This window comes from Heterodontus francisci, chromosome 36 (assembly GCF_036365525.1).
Source record: "Heterodontus francisci isolate sHetFra1 chromosome 36, sHetFra1.hap1, whole genome shotgun sequence".
Lineage (NCBI taxonomy): Eukaryota > Metazoa > Chordata > Chondrichthyes > Heterodontiformes > Heterodontidae > Heterodontus > Heterodontus francisci.
Genome location: NC_090406.1, coordinates 19,717,851 through 19,741,976, shown reverse-complemented (window position 1 = coordinate 19,741,976; position 24,126 = coordinate 19,717,851). Strand labels below are relative to the sequence as shown.

General features: G+C 39.1%; 1 protein-coding gene across 8 annotated transcripts in view; it reads right to left on the bottom strand.

Moving 5' to 3' along the window:
* Positions 1-214: 214 nt before the first annotated feature.
* LOC137351631 (protein strawberry notch homolog 2-like) overlaps positions 215-24,126 on the bottom strand; it is a 182,503-nt gene continuing 158,591 nt past the window's right edge. For all 8 annotated transcript variants that reach the window (XM_068016261.1, XM_068016260.1, XM_068016263.1 and 5 more), the window contains 11 exons: positions 23,622-23,734; positions 22,421-22,492; positions 20,733-20,841; positions 20,372-20,446; positions 19,203-19,346; positions 16,472-16,566; positions 14,264-14,356; positions 10,903-11,034; positions 8,016-8,092; positions 6,216-6,406; positions 215-4,304 (listed from right to left, as the gene is read on the bottom strand). In XM_068016261.1, the coding sequence (XP_067872362.1) occupies positions 3,970-4,304; positions 6,216-6,406; positions 8,016-8,092; positions 10,903-11,034; positions 14,264-14,356; positions 16,472-16,566; positions 19,203-19,346; positions 20,372-20,446; positions 20,733-20,841; positions 22,421-22,492; positions 23,622-23,734 (1,436 nt within the window). In that variant the 3' untranslated portion in view covers positions 215-3,969. The remainder of the gene's footprint in view (positions 4,305-6,215; positions 6,407-8,015; positions 8,093-10,902; positions 11,035-14,263; positions 14,357-16,471; positions 16,567-19,202; positions 19,347-20,371; positions 20,447-20,732; positions 20,842-22,420; positions 22,493-23,621; positions 23,735-24,126) is intronic.

The window sequence follows — 24,126 nt, the reverse complement described above, 5'->3', positions numbered from 1 at the left end:
AATTCTGCCCTTTGTGTTTAAAATCAGAGCTCTAGGAATGCGTTGCCTGCTCACACACTCCAATGGAAAAAGAATGTGTAGGCCTGAACAAAAAGAAAAGACCAAAGAACATAAAGGTTAAAATATAACTGCAAGAAATGTAGATATTCATCCATTCCATTCACTGGTGCATTTAGAACTAAGATTATATTTAACCCCAAGGCAATCAGCAACGTAAAACATACAGAAACTTTATTATATGCTACAGAATAATACCATAAAATTGTGTAAAATGAGGATTTTTCATTATGGATACATAGACATGTAGTGCAACTGTCCTGTGGGATTTGGCAATCTATTGGTAACTAGAAAAGCAAACTGTTCAGTTAGCATCTAGTAGTCATTTGCTTAATATATTACAAAAAATATTGCTAAACAACAAGCACACATTTGGAGACAGTGAACTGCAAGTTGTAAAAAAAATCATTGTAGTTTTTTTTATTTATCATAAAAATGAAAGCATGCTACTATATTCCTTCTTTAAACGTAGAAAATTAAGAATAATTAGTTTAAGGCACATTTTGACAATTTTTTTTTTTACATATATACCACTTCATTTCCTACACTTATAAATACAAATAGAAAACAAAGACAACCCAGTAAATTGTAAGTAGGCAAAAGTGCTTGCATTGTTTACAGATACCCACAGCATATACAATAGCTACAATCAATAGAACCTTATCGGTTAACAAAATAATTTATGTAAAAAAGTCAAAACGTACTGTTTAATGAACAAAAAGCAACATGAATCCTTTAATTCATGTAGGCAACCCTGATATAAAAGGTAGAAAAGGGCCATTGGATTGGTTCCTGAGGCAAAGAGATTTTATAGCAGGCAACTTAAGATGGTGAATACTTTGGTATTTGTGTTCTATCGTTGTTAGAATACTTTGTGAAAGTAGTAATATGGGCACAAAAGCAATTAATCTCTGGTTTCTAATATTACAGTGCATCCAAAATTTCAAATGGCAGATTAAAGCAGTTTTTAAGCTTTACAGCAGTCCCTGAATTAAATTTCTTTAAAATTACTTTAACAATTACTCGATAGAACATTTATAGTTGTATGCTTTCAGTCAGCAAAATTTACATACATCTTCCCTATTTCACCATCTTCTCTTGCTCCATCCCACTACCTGTACGAGATATTCCTTTCAGTCAAACAAGCAAATATAACTCGGCCTGTGGATTATTGAGTATAACTAATGCTATGGCTTGAGCCAAGCTCTAAATGAACTAAAGTACAAAGGATGCTGGCAATGATCGTTGTGGGTGTTTTAAAGTGTTCTTACAATCCATTAAGTAGGTAGAGGAAAGGGCCATATCATTTATTTTTGATCCATTAGATATTAACGACTATAGCAAATCTCCATCAATTACAGATGAATATTAAGTGTTTGGTTTGATGCATCATTTCTGTCTAATTCATATAACCACACTTACCCCTCCATTTAATGTTTTTTTTTAACCAAGCAATAGCAGCATTAATGTCATGTGACCATATTGTTAGGTTCAAATATGTTCACCATTAGTTCACAAAAGTGAAACAACAGCTATTACACATAACCCGCTGACACAGTGAATCAAATTGCCATATTTGTCACTTTTGCTTAAATGTCTAGTTGACAGTGAAAGGTCACTATTTTGCTCCTGATATTTATCCCCCAACCATCCTTGGTCCAAGGCTTCAAAAGCCAGTTATTACTGAGAGTAATTTATTGTACTTTAAAAAAAAACGGAGTTTCCATTTGCTTGAATTTACTTCCATCAGAACTCTGGAGTAATCAATGGGAATGCATGTGTTGAATTACTTTTAGGCACTGAATTAATCATCTTGGAGTTGTAACCAATGTTTTATCGTAACCTTTACATGCTATCAAAAACAGTTAGTGAATCACATAAAACACACAAACCGAGGAACAGATTTGAATAAAGTGATTCATACAGTACTACATGCATGTCAGTTTAACTGAAAAATTGTGATGCAGATTTTAGGCAGCTACGGTGGTTGCATAGAGACCATCATGTCAGATCATAATTTAAACCCACAAAAAATGGCTTCTTAAATACCACCATTCTGTTCATATCTTCTTCCAGTCTATATATCCACCAGATCAAGATAATTTGACTGTACCTGAGTAAGTGATGCAAGTGTTAGTATAAAGTCAATGTGAGAGTTACTAAAGGACCAAACTGCTTTTTGTCCCCAATGATTACTCCCAGTTATGAATGGCTGGACAGTGAAAGGAACTTTTTACCTATAGCAAGGAACCTGACTTTCATAAAACTAGTCTTTGGGTCACTCCAAATGGATTGGTAGGTTTACAGTACCAATACTGACACAATCACCTGAGCAACAGATATTATTTTATAAAAAACTTTCAGCTTAGAGTCTTTGAATTAAAAAAGTTGCATATTTATTCCAATCACTGCAGCTTATCTGCTCTACAACAGCACTCTTAGTAAGTTATTGAGTGATTGAAGAAAGAGAAAGAACAGAAAGCTTTCTACTGCAGTTCTTTGAAGGAACAGATATTATGGGGAAGTTAGTACAGTAAAACTTGCAGGACAGGCACGAATAGAGAAAGGGAGGAAAAGCAATAGAAACAACATTTAAGGAAAGCAAATTAAATAACAAAATATTACTTTCTCCATTTTAAAAAAATGAATAAAAACAAGTTAAAAGGCTCCCTGTTCTGTCAGAGCTCACATTCCTGCCAATTCAGTTACCATTTGAACACACTCAATGAAACTGCTCTTCTATCAGCTACTAAATTGCCCCACACAGCTCTTACAGGGACAAGAAACAGACAGAAAAACTCCATTTAATTTTCTTTAACTCCAACACTAAAACCAAGGGTTGTAAACCTCCATATTCATCTGGAGTGGCTCTACACAAGAGTGAAGTTTCCAGGTTAAAGTAAATATTTCAAGGGGGACATATATAAGCATATAACAAGACTTTAACCAGCACTTTCTGTAACTACCCTCTTCTATTGCATAGTTGTTCCAATATAAAGACATGACTAATATCCACAAGTCAGGCAGTTTGTAACTCGAAGATATTTATCACGTCTTGCTGCTTTCCACAACATATATTTATACCACATGCTTAAAATATATAATTTAGAAACAAATTTACATCTCTATGATACTACATGTGTGGAGATATGAAAAACATCACCAAAGTTCCCAGACCATGTGTGGTATAAAACCTGTTACAATCTTTTTAAAAGATGGAGTTTATATATTTATATAGTTGTATGTTACAATGTTGCACTTTGTTAAAGCATATTAATAGTACATGAATAGTTTACTACACTGTAAATACACTGCTGTTAAGTGCTTATTTAAGCCCCCCCAAAAAACTTATTACATAAAAGGTGTGCAGAACAGCAGTTGCTTTACAGCAGAGAAAATGGTACTCTTCCTTAGAAATACAGCTTTTCTAGCAAGTTTCCAAATGACATGGTGAGTGCTGGGAAGGCTGGTTTTTAGTTTCACTAGGTTGGGACGAACTTTATTTTTCAACCATTGAACCTTATTATCTGTTACTTTGTACAATTCTCCCTTCTCATAGGTTTTTGACTGTGCAAATCCTTGCAGAGGTCTCATCCAATATCCAGTTGTAACTGAACAAGTGCTTAGTTGAATACAACAGTACCAAAATACAGTGAGAGAAGGGGAATCAAGATGTCAGCTTCTGATAACGTCATACCAAAGATTCAACGGTTGAAGAAATCCATCTTCAAAGCCCACAATCTTGAAGAAATTCTTCAAAGAAAGCAGCTTTGTCTCAGTCCATATGCAGGCAGTGCCACTGAAGGGAAAAATCTATGACTTGTCAATTTTTAGCCTGCATGTCAATATGATGAGAAGGATTTTGACTGGAGTCAGGCACTTTAGCAGAGCAGCATTCGAATTGTTTGCTATTCAGCCAGCTTCCCAGAGGTGTGACGGTTGCCCAAACTGAATAACACTTTGCCGATCTTGACTTAGCATTTGATCCTGCTCTCCGAATTGATCATAATCAAGCCCTAACAACTCTTGTAAAACTTGTACGGGGTCGAAAGTTTCTGATAAAATCTGAGCATTGTTGGTAAACGCTTGCTCCGCAGATAAATGGTTCTGTGCATCGCTTTGACATATTTGCAGTACTTGGCTCGCCAGTAGCTGCCGACTCTCCTCCTGTTTTCTCTTTACTGCCATGTCCATTTTCTTCAGCTCATCAATGATAGCATAAACGCAGGCTTCCGGAATCTTTATACCTGTAGAAATCACCAGAAAAAAAATGCTTAGACAATAGAGTCATTGCTGAAATCAATTTCTTTATTAGAAAAAAAACTGATAGCAACTGTCAAATCACCGTAAGAACTTAATTACAACTTGCATTATTTGGTGGGGCTGATAGTGTAATATAGTTGCCTGATGGTTGCAAGCATGCAGGTTTGAGGTCTATTACATGCCCACAAATATGTGACGCTCACTACGCTCCTGACATTTGCTTGGAGGGCCTCCCCATAATGTGACTGGAATGCTTGAGTAGCATTCCTGCCCCTAAGCGGCCAGTTGGAGCGGGTGCTATATGGTCGGACTGGGGATGTGAAATTTTGGTGCTTGGTACAATAGTGTAGTGGTTATGGAACTGCAGCAACAACCCAGAGGTTACGGGTTCAAATCTAGTCATTTATGGACTGGTACCAAACAAATGTCCACGCTAGCTGCCAAAAAGTCATCTGGTTTACTAATCTTCTTCAGGAAAGGGAACCTGCATGTAACTCCAGTCCCATGCTGTGGCTTCAGAGGTGGCCTAGCAAGGTCTTGTCAGGGAAACTGGATTGGGCAATAGACATTGGCAAGCATCAGCGGTCACAAAACAAAAACTGAGATGCTGGATCACAGTTGAGCCTGATTTCCGTTCTCATCCAACATTCAGAGATATGTGACCAGAAAATCCATAGTGAGGGAGGTGTGTAAATGCTGGGACATGCTCACCTGCAGCCCCTGCCTCTGATCCAACAGGGCCAGGAGCACCAGGTCTTTATTGGTTATGGGATGCATCTGTGGTGGCCCCTGCCAGAAACACCGGTTAAAGCTTGCCAGAATGGGGTGCTGTGTCCCTTGCCCCAGAGAAAAACAAACTGTGCCCCAGCAGCCCACTCTCAGGGAAAATAAAAATAAAACTGCGCCCCCAATCCCAGCCTCGATCGCCCCACCAACCCCAAGTGGGCTTGGGTGTCTGAGGTATGCCTGGGTCCTAACGGAGGGCTGGGGCATGGGAACTCCTGACTTAGGGAAACTCTGTACTTGGCACCCGATGAAAGCTAAATAATAAAACCAGGGCCGAGGAAATTTAAATGGTTTACTGCAAATGGTCAAGTTATGTGTTCGAGAAAATCATGAATCCCAATGAATTTATGTCGTCAGAAATGCCTAACATTTGGAAATTAGACCAGTGCTGACAGGTCGATCCCAGAAGTCAATACCATGTAATTTACTTTAAAAAAAAGGTACAATTTTGTTCGCAATAGAAAAAAAACTAATCTAATAAGTAATCTAAAAAAATTCCATCTTAAAAAGGACCGCATGCAGTATCAGCATACAAATTCTTAACAATCTTGAATGACCTTCCTTTGAACATTATTGTAACAAATGTTATTCTATTTTAAATAAGATAAAATGAAGGATAAAGGATATCATACAAATCAGTCATAGGTAATGTTGCACACAGTAACTGGTAAGCACCTATCTTTTATCTTCCACTACAAGCATAATATCTATTACAAAGATATAGTTCTGTTTCTTGATTTTATTACTTAAGGTGTTCCAGTAAAAAATATCTGTTACTGGGTAAAATCACTAACTAATGAAATATTTCAATTATATTTTTAAAATTCATTCACAAAAAAGGTTGGCAGACTATATTTAAACATATTGTAGAAATATAATTTAATTTCAATCATTATATTCTGCTAGATTAAAGAGATTGATGCATTGACAACATGCACAAATAAAGTACTGGGAACACAGTTTGTATTAGTGAATCAGTGCAATGTGTATAAATTAGATTAAAAATAAAACACTGATTGCTCTACCTCGGGGCGAGTTCGCATATCAACCATTTTCTTTGCGGAGCATCTCTTAAAGCTAAATCCATTGAGAATTAAACATTTACTTACCAACTTGCTTTCTCTGTTCCTTAGTTTTGAGACGTACAATTTGCAAGTGACTGGAACTCGTAACGTCAGACATAATGCTTCCAACTTTGTTCCAAACCCTTAGAAGAGCGCCACACAACATATAGTAGTGACGCAGCCGCATTCCTTGAAAACACTCCTTTCCTTGTTGCACTATTTTACATTTCCCATTCCTGTGGATGACAGAAAATGCATGTTATTTCAGTCTTGTGCACTACCTTTCCCATGCTTTTGTTTCCAAAAGACATGCAATAATTATGACCCACCAGATATAGTGGGTATGAGATAGACAGCAATCATACAAGGACATAGTAATTATATAGTGCTTGTATGGAGATACAATGACTGACATGATTCAGAAATCATGACGTCTTTGTGCTCTATTTTAACAGACAATATTTTAACTGAGTTGTTAATTAATTACGATCAAAGGATGTCATATAAATCTGTTAAGCAGCCATACTCGAATGTTGATCACAGCGCGGCGCAGTGGTTAGCACCGCAGCCTCACAACTCCAGGGACCCGGGTTCGATTCTGGGCACTGCCTGTGCGGAGTTTGCAAGTTCTCCCTGTGACCGCGTGGGTTTTCGCCGGGTGCTCCGGTTTCCTCCCACAGCCAAAGACTTGCAGTTGATAGGTAAATTGGCCATTGTAAATTGTCCCTAGTGTAGGTAGGTGGTAGGGAATATGGGATTACTGCAGGGTTAGTATAAATGGTTGGTTGGCACAGACTCGGTGGGCCGAAGGGCCTGTTTCAGTGCTGTATCCCTAAATAAATAAATAATGTGCAAGCTCCTATTTTTTATGTTTACCTAAATCCATAACATTTAGACGGATATGGCAATCATGTAGAATACAATGATAATGCAGGCACACAGCATTCATACTATAGTTGGTCATTATAATGGAAATTATGCCTCGCCAATCACACACAGACTAAAGATGAGCCAACAGAAAAAAAACTGGGGGTGGGTGGGTAAAGTCATTAGGATTGAATTCAGCTCCTTCTGGTTTGCTCATTATACTGATAGGTGTGAAATCAACAGGTCCACATGGTGAGGATTTTCAGATAACATGGAAGTCAGTATTAGCTTAGAAAATAAGAAGCAAACTAAAAAAGATAAGGATCACATCCAATGATCAAAAGTTTTTTTAAAGTTTACAAAGTGGTAAATATCAAAATACTACCATAAGCAACTCTTTCCAACAGGGATTAGAGTGAATCTAAACACGTTGTGGTACAATTGTTTCACAGGGTGGTGATTTGGTCAATGTTTACATGCTTTTCCCAAATATGGAAATAGTGCTCTAGTTTAAAAAAAATGCAGATATGAGCTACTCTGGTTTATGATATTCTTTAAGGCTGAATTTATTTTTGTGCAACAAATATGCACCACAGTACCACAATATATAGGGGATATCAATCATACACCACATGATATGTCTAAAATATTATTTTAGAAAGCAGTGGGTAAAATATGTTTAAAATGAAATAAAGAAATGTAAAGGAGTTGAGAAGCTGCAATAAGATCTGTGGTGATAAAATTACAAATCTGATATGACATTTGTATCAAAGTAATTGTTCCATTACCACATGCTATTAGTTTATTAAAAGAATTTTCTGCACACCACATTTTAAATTAATACACTTCAATAATGTGCATAGCACATTATATGAACCATTTGCAAAGCTTTACTAATTAATTAGGTTAATTTCTGAGGGGCCCATTATGAAAAGGAAACTACTGGAAACATATCCATTCAAACTTGCAAAGCCTTACCAAGCTGCGTGACAGCATTTTTGGAAGGAGAAATTATACAGGTTTTGCCAATATTCTTTGGCCTCTCCTGGTTCAACCTAAAATACATAAGGAAAATAAATAAATAAAGCTCCAAGTGCAAAAATACAACACTGCTGAAAAGAATAAAGAAAGCTAAAAATATTAATTTTTTTTTCACTTGCCTTTAATTTAATTTGTAGTATTTAAAATATGCCAATAATTAGTACAAAACAATCAAAGTTAAAAAGCCAAAAACGTAAATAAAAAGTAATGCTATCCTAAGCGACAGTTTAGGACTTTTTGCTAATCTGCAGATGAGAGTTAAGCACAAATGTTTAATGAGGCATCTAAATTTACCATGTACAGATTTGTTTAAAATTTATTTAAAGCATTTTTCAAAAAAAAATTATAACGTCCATGATACCCAGTTAAGTTTCATTACAGTATACTGTTTCAGTACTAAATCAAATCTTTGTGAAAACTAAAATAGCAGTTTAAATTCATGTTAAACATTATATCTAACAAATGTTTAAATATTGACTCAATATTAAATAAGATTTGGGGGATTTCAATATTTCACGGGGGGTGGGAACTTAGGGCTGTTGGTCCCAATGAATGTCATACTGATGTTTTTTGTACGACATCTAACTGAAGTATTGATTGTGCGAAAAAAGAAGTATTTAAAATAAAAATCCACAACTGACGAACACCCCTTTAGGTTGGGATTCATGCAAGATACTTTTCAACAAAGGTAAATGTATGCATCTAAATAATGGTGTTAGCATTATCCCTTATCATGCTATAAGCTATTTGTCCTGCTTTTTTAATATAGAAACTGGATTCATATATGCAATTAAATTACTTTTCCTTAAATATGTTTGTTGTGCTCCATATTTTGCCAGATAATTACAATTAATAGAACAGGGAATTAGTTAACAACCCCTCGACCCTATTGCACTAGAATCAGACATTCAGACTGGTGCTGTATATGGCCATTCCTAATCTATCATTTTATTCATCCCAAAAATCTGTTACTGCATTAGACTGTCTTCATCTTGCTTCAGATCTAATCTTAAAATGACTGGAATTGTACTTTTAAATTTTTTTTACCTACATGCCCTGTTCCATGATATCGGGACAAACACTTATGGTTTCAATTTAGATTGTGTAAAAAAACTAATATTACAGTTACAAGGACACTCAGATTTCAGCAGTAGCCTTACTATTGTAAACTAAACATGTGAATGAGCATTTTGAAAATACTTCTGCTAACTCTGCTTTCCTTTTCCCCAATGCTCACTTCTTTTCTATTCACTCCTTTCAACTTTGATTATTTGAATGTACTTTTTCATTTTTAACATACATGCGCTATTATCGTTGTTACAACCTTTTTTGAAATGTCACCTTTAAAAAATACTTTGATTTCCTCTGTCTATTGGGTTCTACTGTCTACATTGGCTGAAAAGCAGAGCCTGTTTTGTTCAATCAGCTGAGGATCAGAAGTCTATTACTGACAGGTGCAACAAGAACAAAACTTAGATACAATTTTAAGCTTCAGACTAGGAAGTCCTACTGTTCGGTGAGTTATCTTGTTCGCACCCCAGTAAGATAAACTTGCCGGCGGCATTCTAGGAGTTATAGTTGCGTTGCTCTATTCCTTCCTCACATAAATGTTCCAAATTATTATTTTCTATTGTCAACATTTGCTTCCTTCCTTGTGCTAAGGGCAATTTTATTCTAAAATATATATCAACCACTTATTTTAAGTTTTTTGGATGGACGTCTTTGCAAGCCGTTAAATTTTCATTTGACTTCCTCCTGTTCTTTGCTTCTGGACTTTCCCTCTCCCAAACCACAATGAGTAGGAGGTGTGCAAAAGTGGCACTGATCTGAGACCTATAATTTGACAGTTCCTCTTTTCCTACGAGGAAGTACTTTGCATTTATTCAGTGCTTTTTCCTGATAGTTTAGGTAGAGAGTAAAGGAGAGAGAGTAAGAATTCACCATAAGCGAACACAGAAGTAAATATTCATGTCCTTCCCTTTTGTGGCAATGTGTTTATACAGAAGCACACTGTTCCTAATGGGACACACCTCTGGTGGAATATCTTAGCAGCTCATTGGTTACTTTAGTTTCTTTACAAATTTGCTTATTTTGAATAGAATACTTTGAAATCTTGCAACAAATATTCCAAGAACAAAGGTTGTTAGGACAACAGGAGTCATTCAAAAAAATGGCTGTTGTACTCAAATATTACCTAACTGCTTTACAGAGAATCATTATCTCCATAATTTTTTAATTTCTTGATTAGCTGTATTATATGCTGGAGAAAATAACTGATCAACTGTAAATTACAAAAACTTTTTTTTTGCAAGATTTAGCTCCTCATTGGACTGTGATGTTTAAAAGATACACAGCCAATAATCACAGTACAAGGGGCGAAACATTACAGGACAAAAATATAGATATAAAATTGGCAAGCCTTTTATATGTTTGTCAAATGCTTGAATGCAATGACATAATTTGTATCATATTAACTTCTCTCTTGTTCCTGATGTGTTTGTTCTTAATAAAAATGACATTTAGTTGCTCTTCCCTCGTATAAATGCAGCTTTTCTTTAATATTGCCAGATCCAAAATGTACAGCTGAATTTTTTTCTGGGAGCTGCAATCATTAGTAGTTGTTGGCCGGGGTTTGTTTCATCAGACTTAAAATCATTTCCATACAATTAACAGTTTTAAAAGTCGTTTGGTAATCATCAGCCCAAGCACATATAACCCAACAGCGGCAACAATTACAGTCCTTTCTCAATCAACCTTTTAGGAGTGAGGGGATTTCTCATTGACTGAACTTTGCATATAACTAAAACAACAGAACAATACTCACTCTTTTGTACTTCTTCTGTAAGTTATCAAAACTTTCTGGTTGTATTTGTTTGCCAATATTTGGTTTATACAACACATAATGCTTCACAGTAATTTGCTCAGCCAAAAGTGCAAAAGGCTCATTCCCTCTAAGCTGTAAGAGAAACAATCAATAAGAATGACTGATGAAAAGTGTAGGATTTGACAGCATTTTGTTTGGTATAAAAGTATTATAATTTCATGTATTGTAAAACAAAGGCAACTCTACAATCGTATAAAATGACTCTTTTTGCAATGAGTACACAAAGCCTCAAACTATCAGACAAATATTCAAATGTATATGATCCACTGAAATTTTATACATTATTACTCAAATGCGAAGTAATGCAGTATCAGCTTCATTCAGTGATCAGTTTCTAATAAACTTCATTTATTCTAATAGATCTGTTAATATCATGCATATTTCTTTCTTTTGACACAGGACGCTGTTTCTAACTATGGCATGATCAGAATGATAGTGGCCCTGGATTCAACCTGTTTTGGTCTGATCCTGCCTGTGCCATTTTGCCCAGGGCATTTAAAAAGGTGGCCTTTGGGAACTGGGCTGACCGATCCTTTGTCCCCTTCACCGTCAGGTCAGATTACCTGAAGGTGCTGGGGATATGGTTCGGAAGGGCCGGGGCGTGCAACAAAACCTGGGAGGAGCGAGTAGCCAAGGTACAACAAAAGCTGGGCATGTGGGGGCAGCGATCTCTCTCCATTGTGGGTAAGAACCTGGTCATCAGGTGCGAGGCGCTCACGTTGTTGCTGTACGTGGCGCAGGTCTGGCCCATACCCCACTCCTGCGCTGTGGCAGTCACCCGAGCCATTTTCCGCTTCATCTGGGGATCTAAAATGGACCGGGTCCGGAGGGACACGATGTTCAAATCTCTGGACAAGGGCGGGAAAAATGTACCCAACGTGGCCCTCATCCTGATGACCACCTTCGTGTGCGGCTGCATCAAGCTGTGTGTAGATCTCCAGTACGCAAACTCCAAGGGTCACTACGTGCTGAGGTTCTATCTGTCCCCGGTGTTGCGAAGGATGGGCCTGGTCACATTGCCGCGGAACGCTCCATGCAGTTGGACCGTGCCGTACCACCTATCCTTCGTGGAGCAGTTTCTGCGGGAAAACACCTTCGACCACCGATCCATCAGGCAGTGGTCTGCATGGAACGTCCTCAAGGCCCTACGGGAGAAGGAGACGGGGGATCCTGTCGGATGGTTCCTCGAGCAGACCGTCAAAGTCATTTGGCGGAATGCCTCATCGCCATAACTTTCAAACAAGCACCAAGATGTAGCTTGGCTGCTGGTGAGAAGGGCCCTCCCCGTCAGATCCTTCATGCAAGCCCGAAGTCTCGCCCCCTCCGCGCAATGCCCCCGCGGTGGCTGTGGTAGGGAAGAGACGGTTGCCCACCTCCTCCTGGAATGTGTCTTTGCAAAGCAGGTGTGGAAAGAGATGCAGTGGTTTTTGTCGAGGTTCATCCCAAGCAGCTCTGTAACACATGAGTCTGTGCTCTACGGGCTGTTCCCAGGGACGCACACCGAGACAAACATCAACTGCTGCTGGAGGACTATCAATTCGGTGAAAGACGCCCTTTGGTCGGCCCGAAACTTGCTGGTCTTCCAGCGCAAAGAGTTGTCCACCACCGAATGTTGCAGACTGGCAGATTCCAAGGTCCAGGACTATGTGCTGAGGGACACACTAAAGCTTGGTGCAGCCGCAGCAAAGGCTCAATGGGGAAAGACCACAGTGTAAGGTCCCCCCACCAAGCTGAACTGAGGGGCTGGATCCATGGGAAACCCCTTGAACTGTATCGGAGAAATTTTGTGTGCTGTAAATGTAAAAATGTGTATGGCATGACAAATGAAATGGAAGAGTTGTGAAGCAACTCATGATTGTATAGAAGGAAACTGATCACCTTTGCACTGTTTGTATTTTTTGACTTGATGCTGTTTTAAACTGTTTGGGAATGTAATTTTTACAGATTTTTATGAATAAAGTATAGTTTGGAAATAATTTTTTTTTTAAAAAGGTGGCCCAGGCAGCTGCCTCATTAAATTATGCAAATTTGGGCTCTAATGTACAAAAAACCCTGAATACAATCTTGAGGTACACTCCAGACATTCATGCCAGGCAGTGAATGCCCTTAACCAGCAGTTCTTAAAGGAACAACTGGAGGCCTCTCATAAAATAGCACAGGAAGTATGTGTTTATTGGTTTAGTTGGTCCAAAGGGAGAAGGATTGCTCTTCCCAGGTCCAAAAAGAAATTGCAGGGCATTGCTGGCACATCCAAAGGTAGCTTGTATGTCCTCTGCTACCCCCACCCCGGCACCAAGGTGCAATGGTTGACTTGATCAGTGTGGCAGCCTACCAAGACCAGTGAGCTGCAGCATGGTGCCCGTTTTGCATTCAAGTCATTGGTGACACAGAAACGAAGTCTAGGTCTCTAAATAGCTTGGGCCCACCCTGGCAAAAAATGTTGGCAGCAAGTGTGCTCCGGCTGCTGCCCACCCATTCCCTGCTGATAATGATAATCAGCTGTAATGTGATCAAAAGAAATCCTGAAGACTTGCATTTTCTGTCCCCATCTTCTGTTGTACGTATTCTGAGTTTGATGCCGCTTATGGACAGCTTTAAATATTTGTCATGCTCAAATGGGGCAGAAGTTCTAACAGAAGTAATTCTTGCTCCACTTTTTGTAAAAGAAAATGATGCTTCCATCAAAATTTTATTTCATGTTATTTTAAAAGTGCCAATATCTTGTCATCACAAAGAACCTGGAGTAGAATCTCCCCCTCTGCGAGCCTGCACTAGTGATACAGGTTGCTTTCTAGAGTGGCTCCACTGCGAACAGTATGGGGATGTGACTTTAAACCAACCTATCCCCAAGAAACTCTACGGAAATTGCAAATTTGACAACCTATGGAATGGTTGCCCAGGGTCAGTGGCTCCAATGCTGTCCTCTGGCTGGTATGAAGTCACCCTCCCCCCCAATTACTGCTGGCAATGGAGGTACTTGGAGTGGTTCCCTGCAATTGACGGCACTGAAATGACCTAACAAAGAATAAAACCATGTTGGAGGGTCTCCATGGTAGCAGAAAAATTGAGATTTAAAAAAAAAAATGTTGAAATGTAATTTTTTGCTGCACTTTTGTTAAATTGGAAAGTATTTTGAATATGAAGTACTCAGGTTGGACTTCTTTCCCCTTTACTGTACTCAATTTACACTCATCTGCATCACAGAAGAAACTGCACCTCAGCTCCTATAATTCACTTCCCTAAAATATTTATCACAATTATATGGCACAAGACAAGGAAGACAACAAAATGTGATACTAACCCTGTGTGAAAGGTAGAAACCATCATCAGATCCTGTCAAGGTGAGTGACTTCTGATAAGCCTCTTCCCAGGGCATGCCCCTATCCACACTTATCTACAGAAGACAAAATAAATTAACAGCAACTTATTACGAATATTTATACTCTGTACTTTATTCCTTTAAAAGGTACTCTTTACCACCATCTATTCTATTTCACTCAATAGCTGCAGACTGCTTTCCAGCAAATACCAGTACAGCCTACAGTTAACATGAGGCCATTTTCTGCCAGGATTGATTAGTCCTGCCAGTTATCTTCCTGCAAATAAAATTCTTTGCTCCTATAATATGGACTGTTTGGGAATCACAGGAAGTTACATAGCAATGGCTATTACAAAAGTAAAATACTGCAGATGCTGGAAATCTGAAATGATAACAGAAAATGCTGGGAATACTCAGTCAGTCTGGCAGCATCTGTGTAGCGAGAAACAAGAGTCAACACTTCAGATCGATGATCTTCTGTCAGTTCCAGAAGAATAGTAGAGAGTTCCAGAATTTTGATCCAGTAACAATGAAGGAATGGCAACATATGTCCAAGTCAGACTGGTGTGTGAATTGAAAGGGAACTTTGGGTGATGATTTTCCTGTACACCTGCTACCCTTATCCTCCTGGGCAACATACCCTCTAATTTTTTTTTTTGGAGCGTGCAGATGATTTATTTATGTGCCCGGTCCCTTTACATTTTTTGGGCGGCTGCGCAGGTGGAGTAACTTAGAGGCCGACTTTTGCGTGGCCTGCGTGGGAACTTGCAGGCTGCTGCAAATATTCAAATGTTGCACATTGGTTTCCCCCTTGGCTGTTGATCATTGCTGGTGATGTAATTTGCTCCAGCATTTTATTTTTTAAGCTGTAAACTCTACAGCACATCAGGGACCTGCAGCTGATAACTTGCAACAGAACAGTACTTTGTCTCTCTTTCCTTCACGCCTGCTCTCTCTGTCCCTCACGCTCACTCTCTCCACACTTTCTCCTCCCTTCTTTTGCTCTCTCTCTTGAATCTGAGTGTTTGGCAACAGGAAGAGGTACACAGTAAGCAGGAGTTAACAGGGTGGGGGACAGAAATCAAAGATACAAAAAGCTTTTTTTTTTATTTAGAGATTTTTGAAGGCAGCAAGAGAGATCAACAAAGCAAAGGGATTTAGAAAAAGTATTCAAGGAACTAAAGGCTGAAAGATTAACCTTTGATGGGAGAGCAGAGAATAAGCAGTATTCCAGTTAGAGGAATACAGAGCTGATATAGAACATGGGAGCACTTGAAATGCCATAGCATACAAGGCTACAGGCCAAGTGCTAGAAAATGGGATTAGAATAGAAAGGCTTGATGACCGGCACAGACATGGTGGGCCAAAGGGCCTGTTTCTGTGCTGTATAACTCTGACTCCCAGGTGGTGGAGGACATTTGGAAGATGCTGCCGAAGAAGCCTTGGTGAGTTGTTGCAGTACATACTGTAGATAGTATACATGCAGACACAAAATTGCAATGGCAGAGGAAGTGGATGGGGTGCCAATGAAACATATAGTGTTGAGATTTTTAAGTGTTGTTGGAGCTGCACTCATCAAGACAAGTTGGGACTATTCCTTCATGTTCCTGACTTGTGCCTTATACATTGTAGAGAGAGGCTTTTGGGAGACAGGAGAAGAGCTTCTTGACACAGGAGACCCAGCTTCTGACCTGCTCTAGTAGCCACATTTACGTGGCTGGTCCAATTCAGTTTCTGGTCAATGGAGAGCCCCGGATGTTGCTACTGGGTGACTTGGTAATGACTTTGCCATTGAATGTCAATCGCTCTTGTCGGAGATGATCATTGCCCGACGCTTGCATGACATGAATTTTATTTATAATTTTTCAGCCAAGCCTGGATGTTCTCCAGATCTTGCTGCATGTGGGCATGGACAGCTTCATTTCCTGATGAATTACAAAAGGTGCTGAACACTGTGCAATCATCAGCAAATGGCCCATTTCTAACCTTATGGTAGAGAGGTGGTCATTGACGAAGCAGCTGAAGACAGTTGGGCCCAGAATACTGCCCTATGCCTAGACATAGTCATCACATATAACTGAAATAGTAAAGATTTTCTAAAAACATTTTACTTATAGAACTCTTTTAGTTACACTATATGGAAACCAGCTAACAGAGTGAGAAAGAGAGACCTGCATAATAATAGTTTACCTTATAAAGAACTACTTGTCCATCCTGTGGGTGCCCTGGTGTAAGGAAAACCTGCTGACTTTCCTCATATATCTCTTCTACTCCTGGAGCTAGATCTGATGAAACAGAAGAGACACAATCAATAAAAGTAACCCTTTGTGTTCAGTGCACCAAATTTAAGAACCAAATCAAGGCAATGGAAGATCAACTAATGCCACCTTAACCTCCAACATTCCTATGCGAATACTTAAGTCTGACTGTAGCTGAACAGCAATGCAGAGAACACACTGGCTGAAAAATCAGACCTGTGCTTAAAGCCAGCAAAGTGACTGCTTTGTGTGATGGCCCCGGCTGGCTTGAGATTCACCTGAAATTCAGCATCAGGCCTCATATAAATTAAATTGGTGAGCTGCAGATGGCAGCTGGCCTTTCCCATTGCGTGGCCAATTCAAGTTGCTGACAGGTCCTGGGAAAGTGGGCTGGGGGTGGTCACAGGTTGGCAGTGGCCCATGGTACTACTGCAGAACACGCCTGCTTTGCCTGGCACCACACAGAAATTTAACATTTAAAATGTTTTCTTGCCGTTTCTCGAATGGGCCCCTTTAAAGACTGCTGGCTAGATAGCTCAAGACCTACAACTAAGTGGAACAAGCATGTCTTAAACTCTGCCCATTTGTACGTCATTTTCAATTGTGGTAATGCGACTGGCATTAGGAGCTTGATTTGTTCAACCAATGCTTCTAAAAAAAGACTTGCATTTATGCAGTGCCTTTCATGACCAATGGACGTCTCAAAGTGCTTTACAGCTAATGAGGTAATGAATTGTAGTCACTGTTGAAATATAGCAAACACAGCAGCCAATTTAGCACACAGCAAACTCCCACAAACAGCAACGTGACAATGACAAGATAATCTGTTTTTTTTGTGATGACGATTGAGGGATAAATATTGGCCAGGACACCAGGAATAACTTCCCTGCTCTTCTTCGAAATAAATGTAATCGGATCTTTCACATCCACTTGAGGGGACAGACAGGGCCTTGGTTTAACGTCTCATACGAAAGACAGCAACTCCAATGGTGCAGCACTCCCTTAGTACTACAGTGGAGTGTCAGTTTTGATTTTTGTGCTCAGGTCCTGGAGTGGGACTTGAACCCAGGAGCTTGTGACTCAGAGACAAGAGTGCTACCAAATGGTATTGGGGAATTGAAAATAAAAGGAAGGATGTTACGCTTCAGTTATAGAGCTGGTGAGACCACATCTCGAATACTGTGTGCAGTTTTGGTCTCCTTATTTAAGGAAGGATGTAAATGTGTTGGAGGCAGTTCAGAGGAGGTTTACTAGATTGATATCTGGAATGAGCGGGTTGTCTTATGAGGAAAAGTTGGACAGACTGGGCTTGTTTTCACTGGAGTTTAGAAGAATGAGGGTAGACTTAATTGAAGTATATCAGATCCTGAACAGTCTTCACAAGGTGGATGTGGAAAGGATGTTTCCTCTTGTGGGTGAGTCCAGAACCAGGGGGCACTGTTTTAAAATTAGGGGTGACCCTTTTAGGATAGAGATGAGGAGAAATTTTTTTCTCTCAGAGGGTTGTACGACTTCGGAATTCTCTGCCTCAAGTGGTGATGGAGGTAGGGTCATTGATTATTTTTAAGGCGGAGGTAGATTGATTCCCTTGCCTAACAAGAATCTAAGATTATCAGGGTAGATGGATTGTGGAATTCGAGTCAGAAACAGATCAGCCATGATCTTAATGAATGGCGGAACAGGCTCAAGGGGCCGAATGGCCTACTTCTGCTCCTAATTTGTATGGTTGTATGGTAACTGATCCACAGCTGACACACCTACATCTACCTATTCCACGTAGGCACTCTGGATATCTAAAAATCATCAGCTTCTAACTTGGTGGCTGGCACAATTATAGGGAGATCAGGTGTGGGAGATCGTGACCTGACATTTGTCCCCCTATCTTTTGCCTTACGACTCAAATCACAGGAAAAATGGTGTTGAATTTCTCCCCCATACAAGGGGGGTATACCCTTAACTAGGAGTGGGTTTAGGGCAGGCAGTGGACAGGGTGAGTGTCAACCTTCCCTCCTCCCCCAGGTCATCATTGTTTCCAATTTGAGGCCGGCACTATGTTAACTCTTGTCCGAAACAAGTGTATGCTGCAGCCGGCCAGCAGTCAACAAGTGAAGATCTAGTAGCTGCTTGCTGGCAGACTGGTAGATCCATTCACTAAAACCTCCATTTAAAGGAGGTACTGCTGCGGCAGTAGAATAATGCATTGCACATTACATGGTACAATACAAACAGTGTATCATTGCTTTACCATGAACAATGGAATGTAAAATCCTTCAAGTACTACAAGCATTGAAAACACATTAAGGCAAATTTGAAAATGGCAAGCATTAATGACCTATATCATATTTTTGTTACTTGCAGTTAATTACTTTCTGTATTCCACTGTCATTTGCTATGTATTCTGTTTTATATTGTTTATTTCAAAAACTGTAATAGGCATTTTTGCTTTTGCGGGTTCGAATCACTTATGACTCATATACATGCTATCACTTTCACTGCATAACTGTGATTTTAATAAGCAGCATTAAATCAGGCATGTGCAATATTTGTGTGTGAAATACATCAACTATATTTTTCTAACGAATCACTATTATATAGATACAAGATATGAGAAAAGGTGGAGATTCTTGAGTGACCCTCTGCTATTTATAAGTGCTTGCTCATACCTAGAATTCCCATGTCATATTTTCCATCTTTTTTATCCTTCTCAATGAGATAATCAAACGTGTCTGTAAAATACTGAAAAAGTGCATTTTGTTTGTGAACCTCAAGTCCAAGAATCCGATTCAGGAATTTTGTGATGCTGCAATCTGAAACAGAAAAAAAGCAAATCACATTAGATCACTTCCGTTTCAGATTATTTATCACTTTTTTTGACAAAACAGGTATGGAACAAGCCTCTTTAAGGAACTGGTCCACATTAGAGTTGTGGAATCTCCCAAATTGTCCGGGACCTTTCCAGAATTGAGGAATGATCTCCTGGGCACTTCTGCAAGGAGTAAACAGGGAAGTAGTGACGAGATGGAACTTTGATGGGCGAGTATGGAGACCAGTCCTCAGTATTATCCAGTGACATTAAAGCTTAATCTACCCAAGTGGCTTGAGTGGAATGTCACCTGTTGATGGGCAAGGAGGAGGAGGAGTCTTACTGACTGTGGAAGATCCGTGAAACTTTTATGCATGGTGCTTAATGGTGTCAGCAATTCACCAGGGATTAAAAAAACTTCAGCATGGCTCGTATACATGGAAAGCATGTCACTCTTCATTGGCGTGTACAATTGCATTTCAATTCCCAATCTTTTAACTCCCAGTGCCTATGTGTATAGCAGGGCTGCCAATCCTTCTGGATTACAGATGCTACCTGACATGCTGAGTGTTTGCAGCATTTTCAGCTTTTGTTTGAGATGATAAAGAATTGACCACCTTTGGCTTCTCAGAGGTGATGGGGGTGGGTGGGTGGAGAAATCAGGGAGTGCATCTATCAGGGGTCATAGGGAACCATTCGTGGGGGAAGTCGGGGAATTTCCCGATACTGAGTCCACTCCTGCCACGTAGTAAAAACATTTTTTGATAGGCAAACAGGAAGCAAAGACACTCAACTATGTGGAATTAACCATTATAAGATAAATGCAGTAACAGTTGTAAACTGCGATCGAATGTCACGTGATCAAACCTCCAAGAATACTTCCAACCAGAGTTGGCAATCCTAGCCCATGTTGATCTGATTTGTTCAGTTTAGCCACTGCCTGTTATAGGGAATTGGCTGTCAAAGAACTTCTGATTCCAAACCCTAAGTTCAAATTGACAACTCGGTAAAGAAACATTAAATTCTCACCTTTTTCCACATTGATACATCCATAACGGTTTTCTTTGCAGAAAATTCCAACAGCCATTAGTCCCTGTCTCATATCTACAATATAGATGCTTCTTATTAGATTCCTTGATTGAATACAATATTCTACAGAACACAGGCTGCTACAGACATGCAAAGATCATTTTTCTTCATATTATACTATATAGAAATTATTCCGGATGTTACTTAGTCACTATCATTCGGTTAATTTAGAAATATTAATGTACTAATAGATATATTTCAAAATAATGCATTTTAGAACAAAACAGATCACTTGCAAATTGATTTTAAATATATTAATATACTCTGCAAATCATGTTCTGGGTATGACCTAATTTCTTACCATCGGTAAAAGCACTGGGACCTCCAATGTAATCTTTTGGTGGTTGTACTTTATTTTCAATCTGACCTAAGATGGTCTTAATGATTTTATCCAGTGCTCTGGTTCCATACTGTAAGAAAAGATAGATATATTAAGTAAAAAAATCAAATATCAATTTCTCTCAAATAAATTGGGGCGGCACAGTGACGCAGTGGTTAGCACTGCAGCCTCACAGCTCCAGCGACCCGGGTTCAATTCTGGGTACTGCCTGTGTGGAGTTTGCATGTTCTCCCTGTGTCTGCGTGGGTTTCCTCCGGGTGCTCCGGTTTCCTCCCACATGCCAAAGACTTGCAGGTTGACAGGTAAGTTGGCCATTAGCAATTGCCCCTAGTATAGGTAGGTGGTAGGGAAATATAGGGACAGGTGGGGATGTGGTAGGAATATGGAATTAGTGTAGGATTAGTATAAATGGGTGGTTGATGGTCGGCACAGACTCGGTGGGCCGAAGGGCCTGTTTCAGTGCTGTATCTCTAAAGCTAAAACTAAATAGGTAGTTAGCTAAGCATGTTAACATTATACATTCTACCATAAATTACAAAATATATTTGATATTTGGATAATACAAACTAATACAAAAAAACGAATTCTGTAAGTTGTGCAGTTTTATAAAGATTCCTTTAAATTTCTCCCCCTTAAATCCTCCCACACCAAACCTTGATGATCGTTTGAACATAAAGACAACCCAGTCCAAAGCCTCCATAAATGCTGCTTCCACTCTAGACACTAGGAGGTGCATGAGAGCAGCATGAGTGAATATTTCTGGTTTTCTCTCTTTGCTTGTGCAAAAGTGTCAGGTTTGGTAAATACCTCTCCCCATGGCCTGACTAAAATGGAGAATATTGCTCTGAACAGAACATTTTCTCTAAAAACTTCGTATTAACACTTCAGGATGTACAGTTTACTTTCAGATATTTGCACCTCCGAGACTAATGTCTTCTGATATGCCACATCACAAAATCAGTATTATTGGTTGCTCACCTCAGTTTACTATCGGTCTTTTGCCTCACCATGTGCCAGCTGTTTTCATAGATGACAATTCACGTACTAAGATAATGGTTACAATGATTGTGCCTGCTGGTGCCCTCCAATAGCAACTTCACTGCAGTGTGCAAGATCAGTAGGTGGGCACCTTATTTGTATGGAACAGCACCGCATATAAGCTATGTCTGACACTATCCCTGCCTCCAACTACCCACGGCAGCTAGAAACTCTGACCACTGCCCACCTTGGGGATGGGAGGCATAACGGTGGAAGGGGGAATTTGCTAGGGAACTCCAAACCCACCCATGGTTTTCATGATATAGAAGGCTGATCTTTAAAAAAATTAACATTTTTTTTTCAGGGCACAAGCCAATTCCCTGGCTACACTGGATCCTAACTGAGCCAAAGGCTATTATTTGCCAGTTTTCCAGGGTTCTAAACTCGTGGAAAGACTAGTGGAATTCCTATGGGATTTAAGCCTCATCTTGTATACACTATACAAAATAATAGACAGCTTCAAATGTGCCTGAAGTTCTTTCTTGATTTTTCTTGTGTCCAAATCATCTCTGGAGCACATATTTATCGATTATCATTTTTGATCAATTCTTATTCTACATTTACAGATGCCTGGGTTAAGTAAAGTAAAACAGAGAAATGTTAGATACTACCTTGTTATCAAAGTTGTATTTGCTGAGGTCTCTGGATTCTGTTGCCCTTCGATCACCATGAGTCAAAGCACCCTATGGAAAGGATAAATTCTAAAATGGTTAACTAATAAACTTACATTCCAAGAAAATTTTATGTTATATTACATATTAAAATCTAAATCTCTTCACTGCCTGTTTGATCGAATTTTCAGATATTATTCATTTCTGTCCTAGTAACTCAACAATTTGTCTGAAGATTCTAAAACACAGATCAAAACAGCTTTTGCGTTTTGTAACTAAGAACAGAAGGACTGTATTAAGTTGAGTAATTACACTGCGTGATGTGGTACTGAGCTATTTAGATCAAAAGAGATCCCAGGACTGATGTCTGGTCTGTGCTGAGTTAGTTGATTTCAGGCACGTCACTACACAATTGGCCAAAATGTACCCAAATTGGGAATTTAAAAAATCAGCAAGGGTCCTAAGTGATCTCTACTCAAAAGCAAATATGTAAGGGAGTCTGGTGAGGACAGATGATGCTTGGTTGTAATGCTGCTCATAAATGAACAGACTGCTGATTCTCACAGTCATATGCAGAGGCAAGGAGTGAACTATATCCTGCAGGAATCACCACTGTCAGAAGGAACAAATTTGGGTGGAGAGAATAGGAAAAGAATGCACTTAATAAAAAGTCTCAAGTAATTCTCAAGAATCATGCAGTTTATGATAAAAATACATCGAGGTTTCAAAATATTAACTGTGAAATCTACAATTTTTGAATAGTCAATTAAAGGGCACATATATGTCAAACAGAGTCAATTTGGAGGACTGAAACTGTGATTTGAAAATTGTAAGATTACAATACAATGAAACACGAATTAAAAGATTATAGGGGAACAAAACATCATGGATGAACTCAATACTTTTGTTAAGTCACCAACACTTTGCAGATAATGTCAGTGAACATTTCTCTGCTTCTTTAATCTCTGGTTGGAGATCTGTGGTCACCTATGTGGCTGTGTGGATTGCCATAGAATCTTTCTTGTAAGCATATGTAAATAAGGTGCCAATGCAGATTCCCAGTTCCTTGTCCAAGAGGGTGGTTGGAGCATCTATGTAAATTGAGTTAAAGCTTAAAAAAAACTTCACTTAAAACATTATATGAATCTTAGTACGGTAGTAATAATTACACATTAAACCTCAATAAAAATAATGAGTTTACCAGACTTTCCAAACGCTTAGCAACAATGGAGGCAAATCGCCTTTCGCCTGCAAGTTCAGAGATGAGGAATATATATTCTGGAGCTGACACTTGGTTTGACCTGTGAGTACGACCTGAAAAGAGAACGAAAATGATGACATGGAATAATTTGCAACGTAAATCACATTCTAACCGTGGGCTAAAATACGAATCACAACATTTCCTAAATGGCCATATGATTGAAAATAACTTTCACTTACTCTTACTAGCTAATGCCAACAGGTTATAGTTTTCTGTGAGCAATGTCAGCAACCAACAGAACAAAGAGGATTGATCAAATGGTGCAGAGATCAAAAAGCAGAGGCTATTTATTGTTTGACATCAAAAAGTAAGAACAAATATTCTCTTTGATCTACTAAAATGGATTAAAAACTTTAATTAAGACCAAAGAATGGAAAATAAAACAAACACTGAATATAATTTTGGGGCTATAACTGGTAAACGACTGGCTCAGACCCGGAAGGAA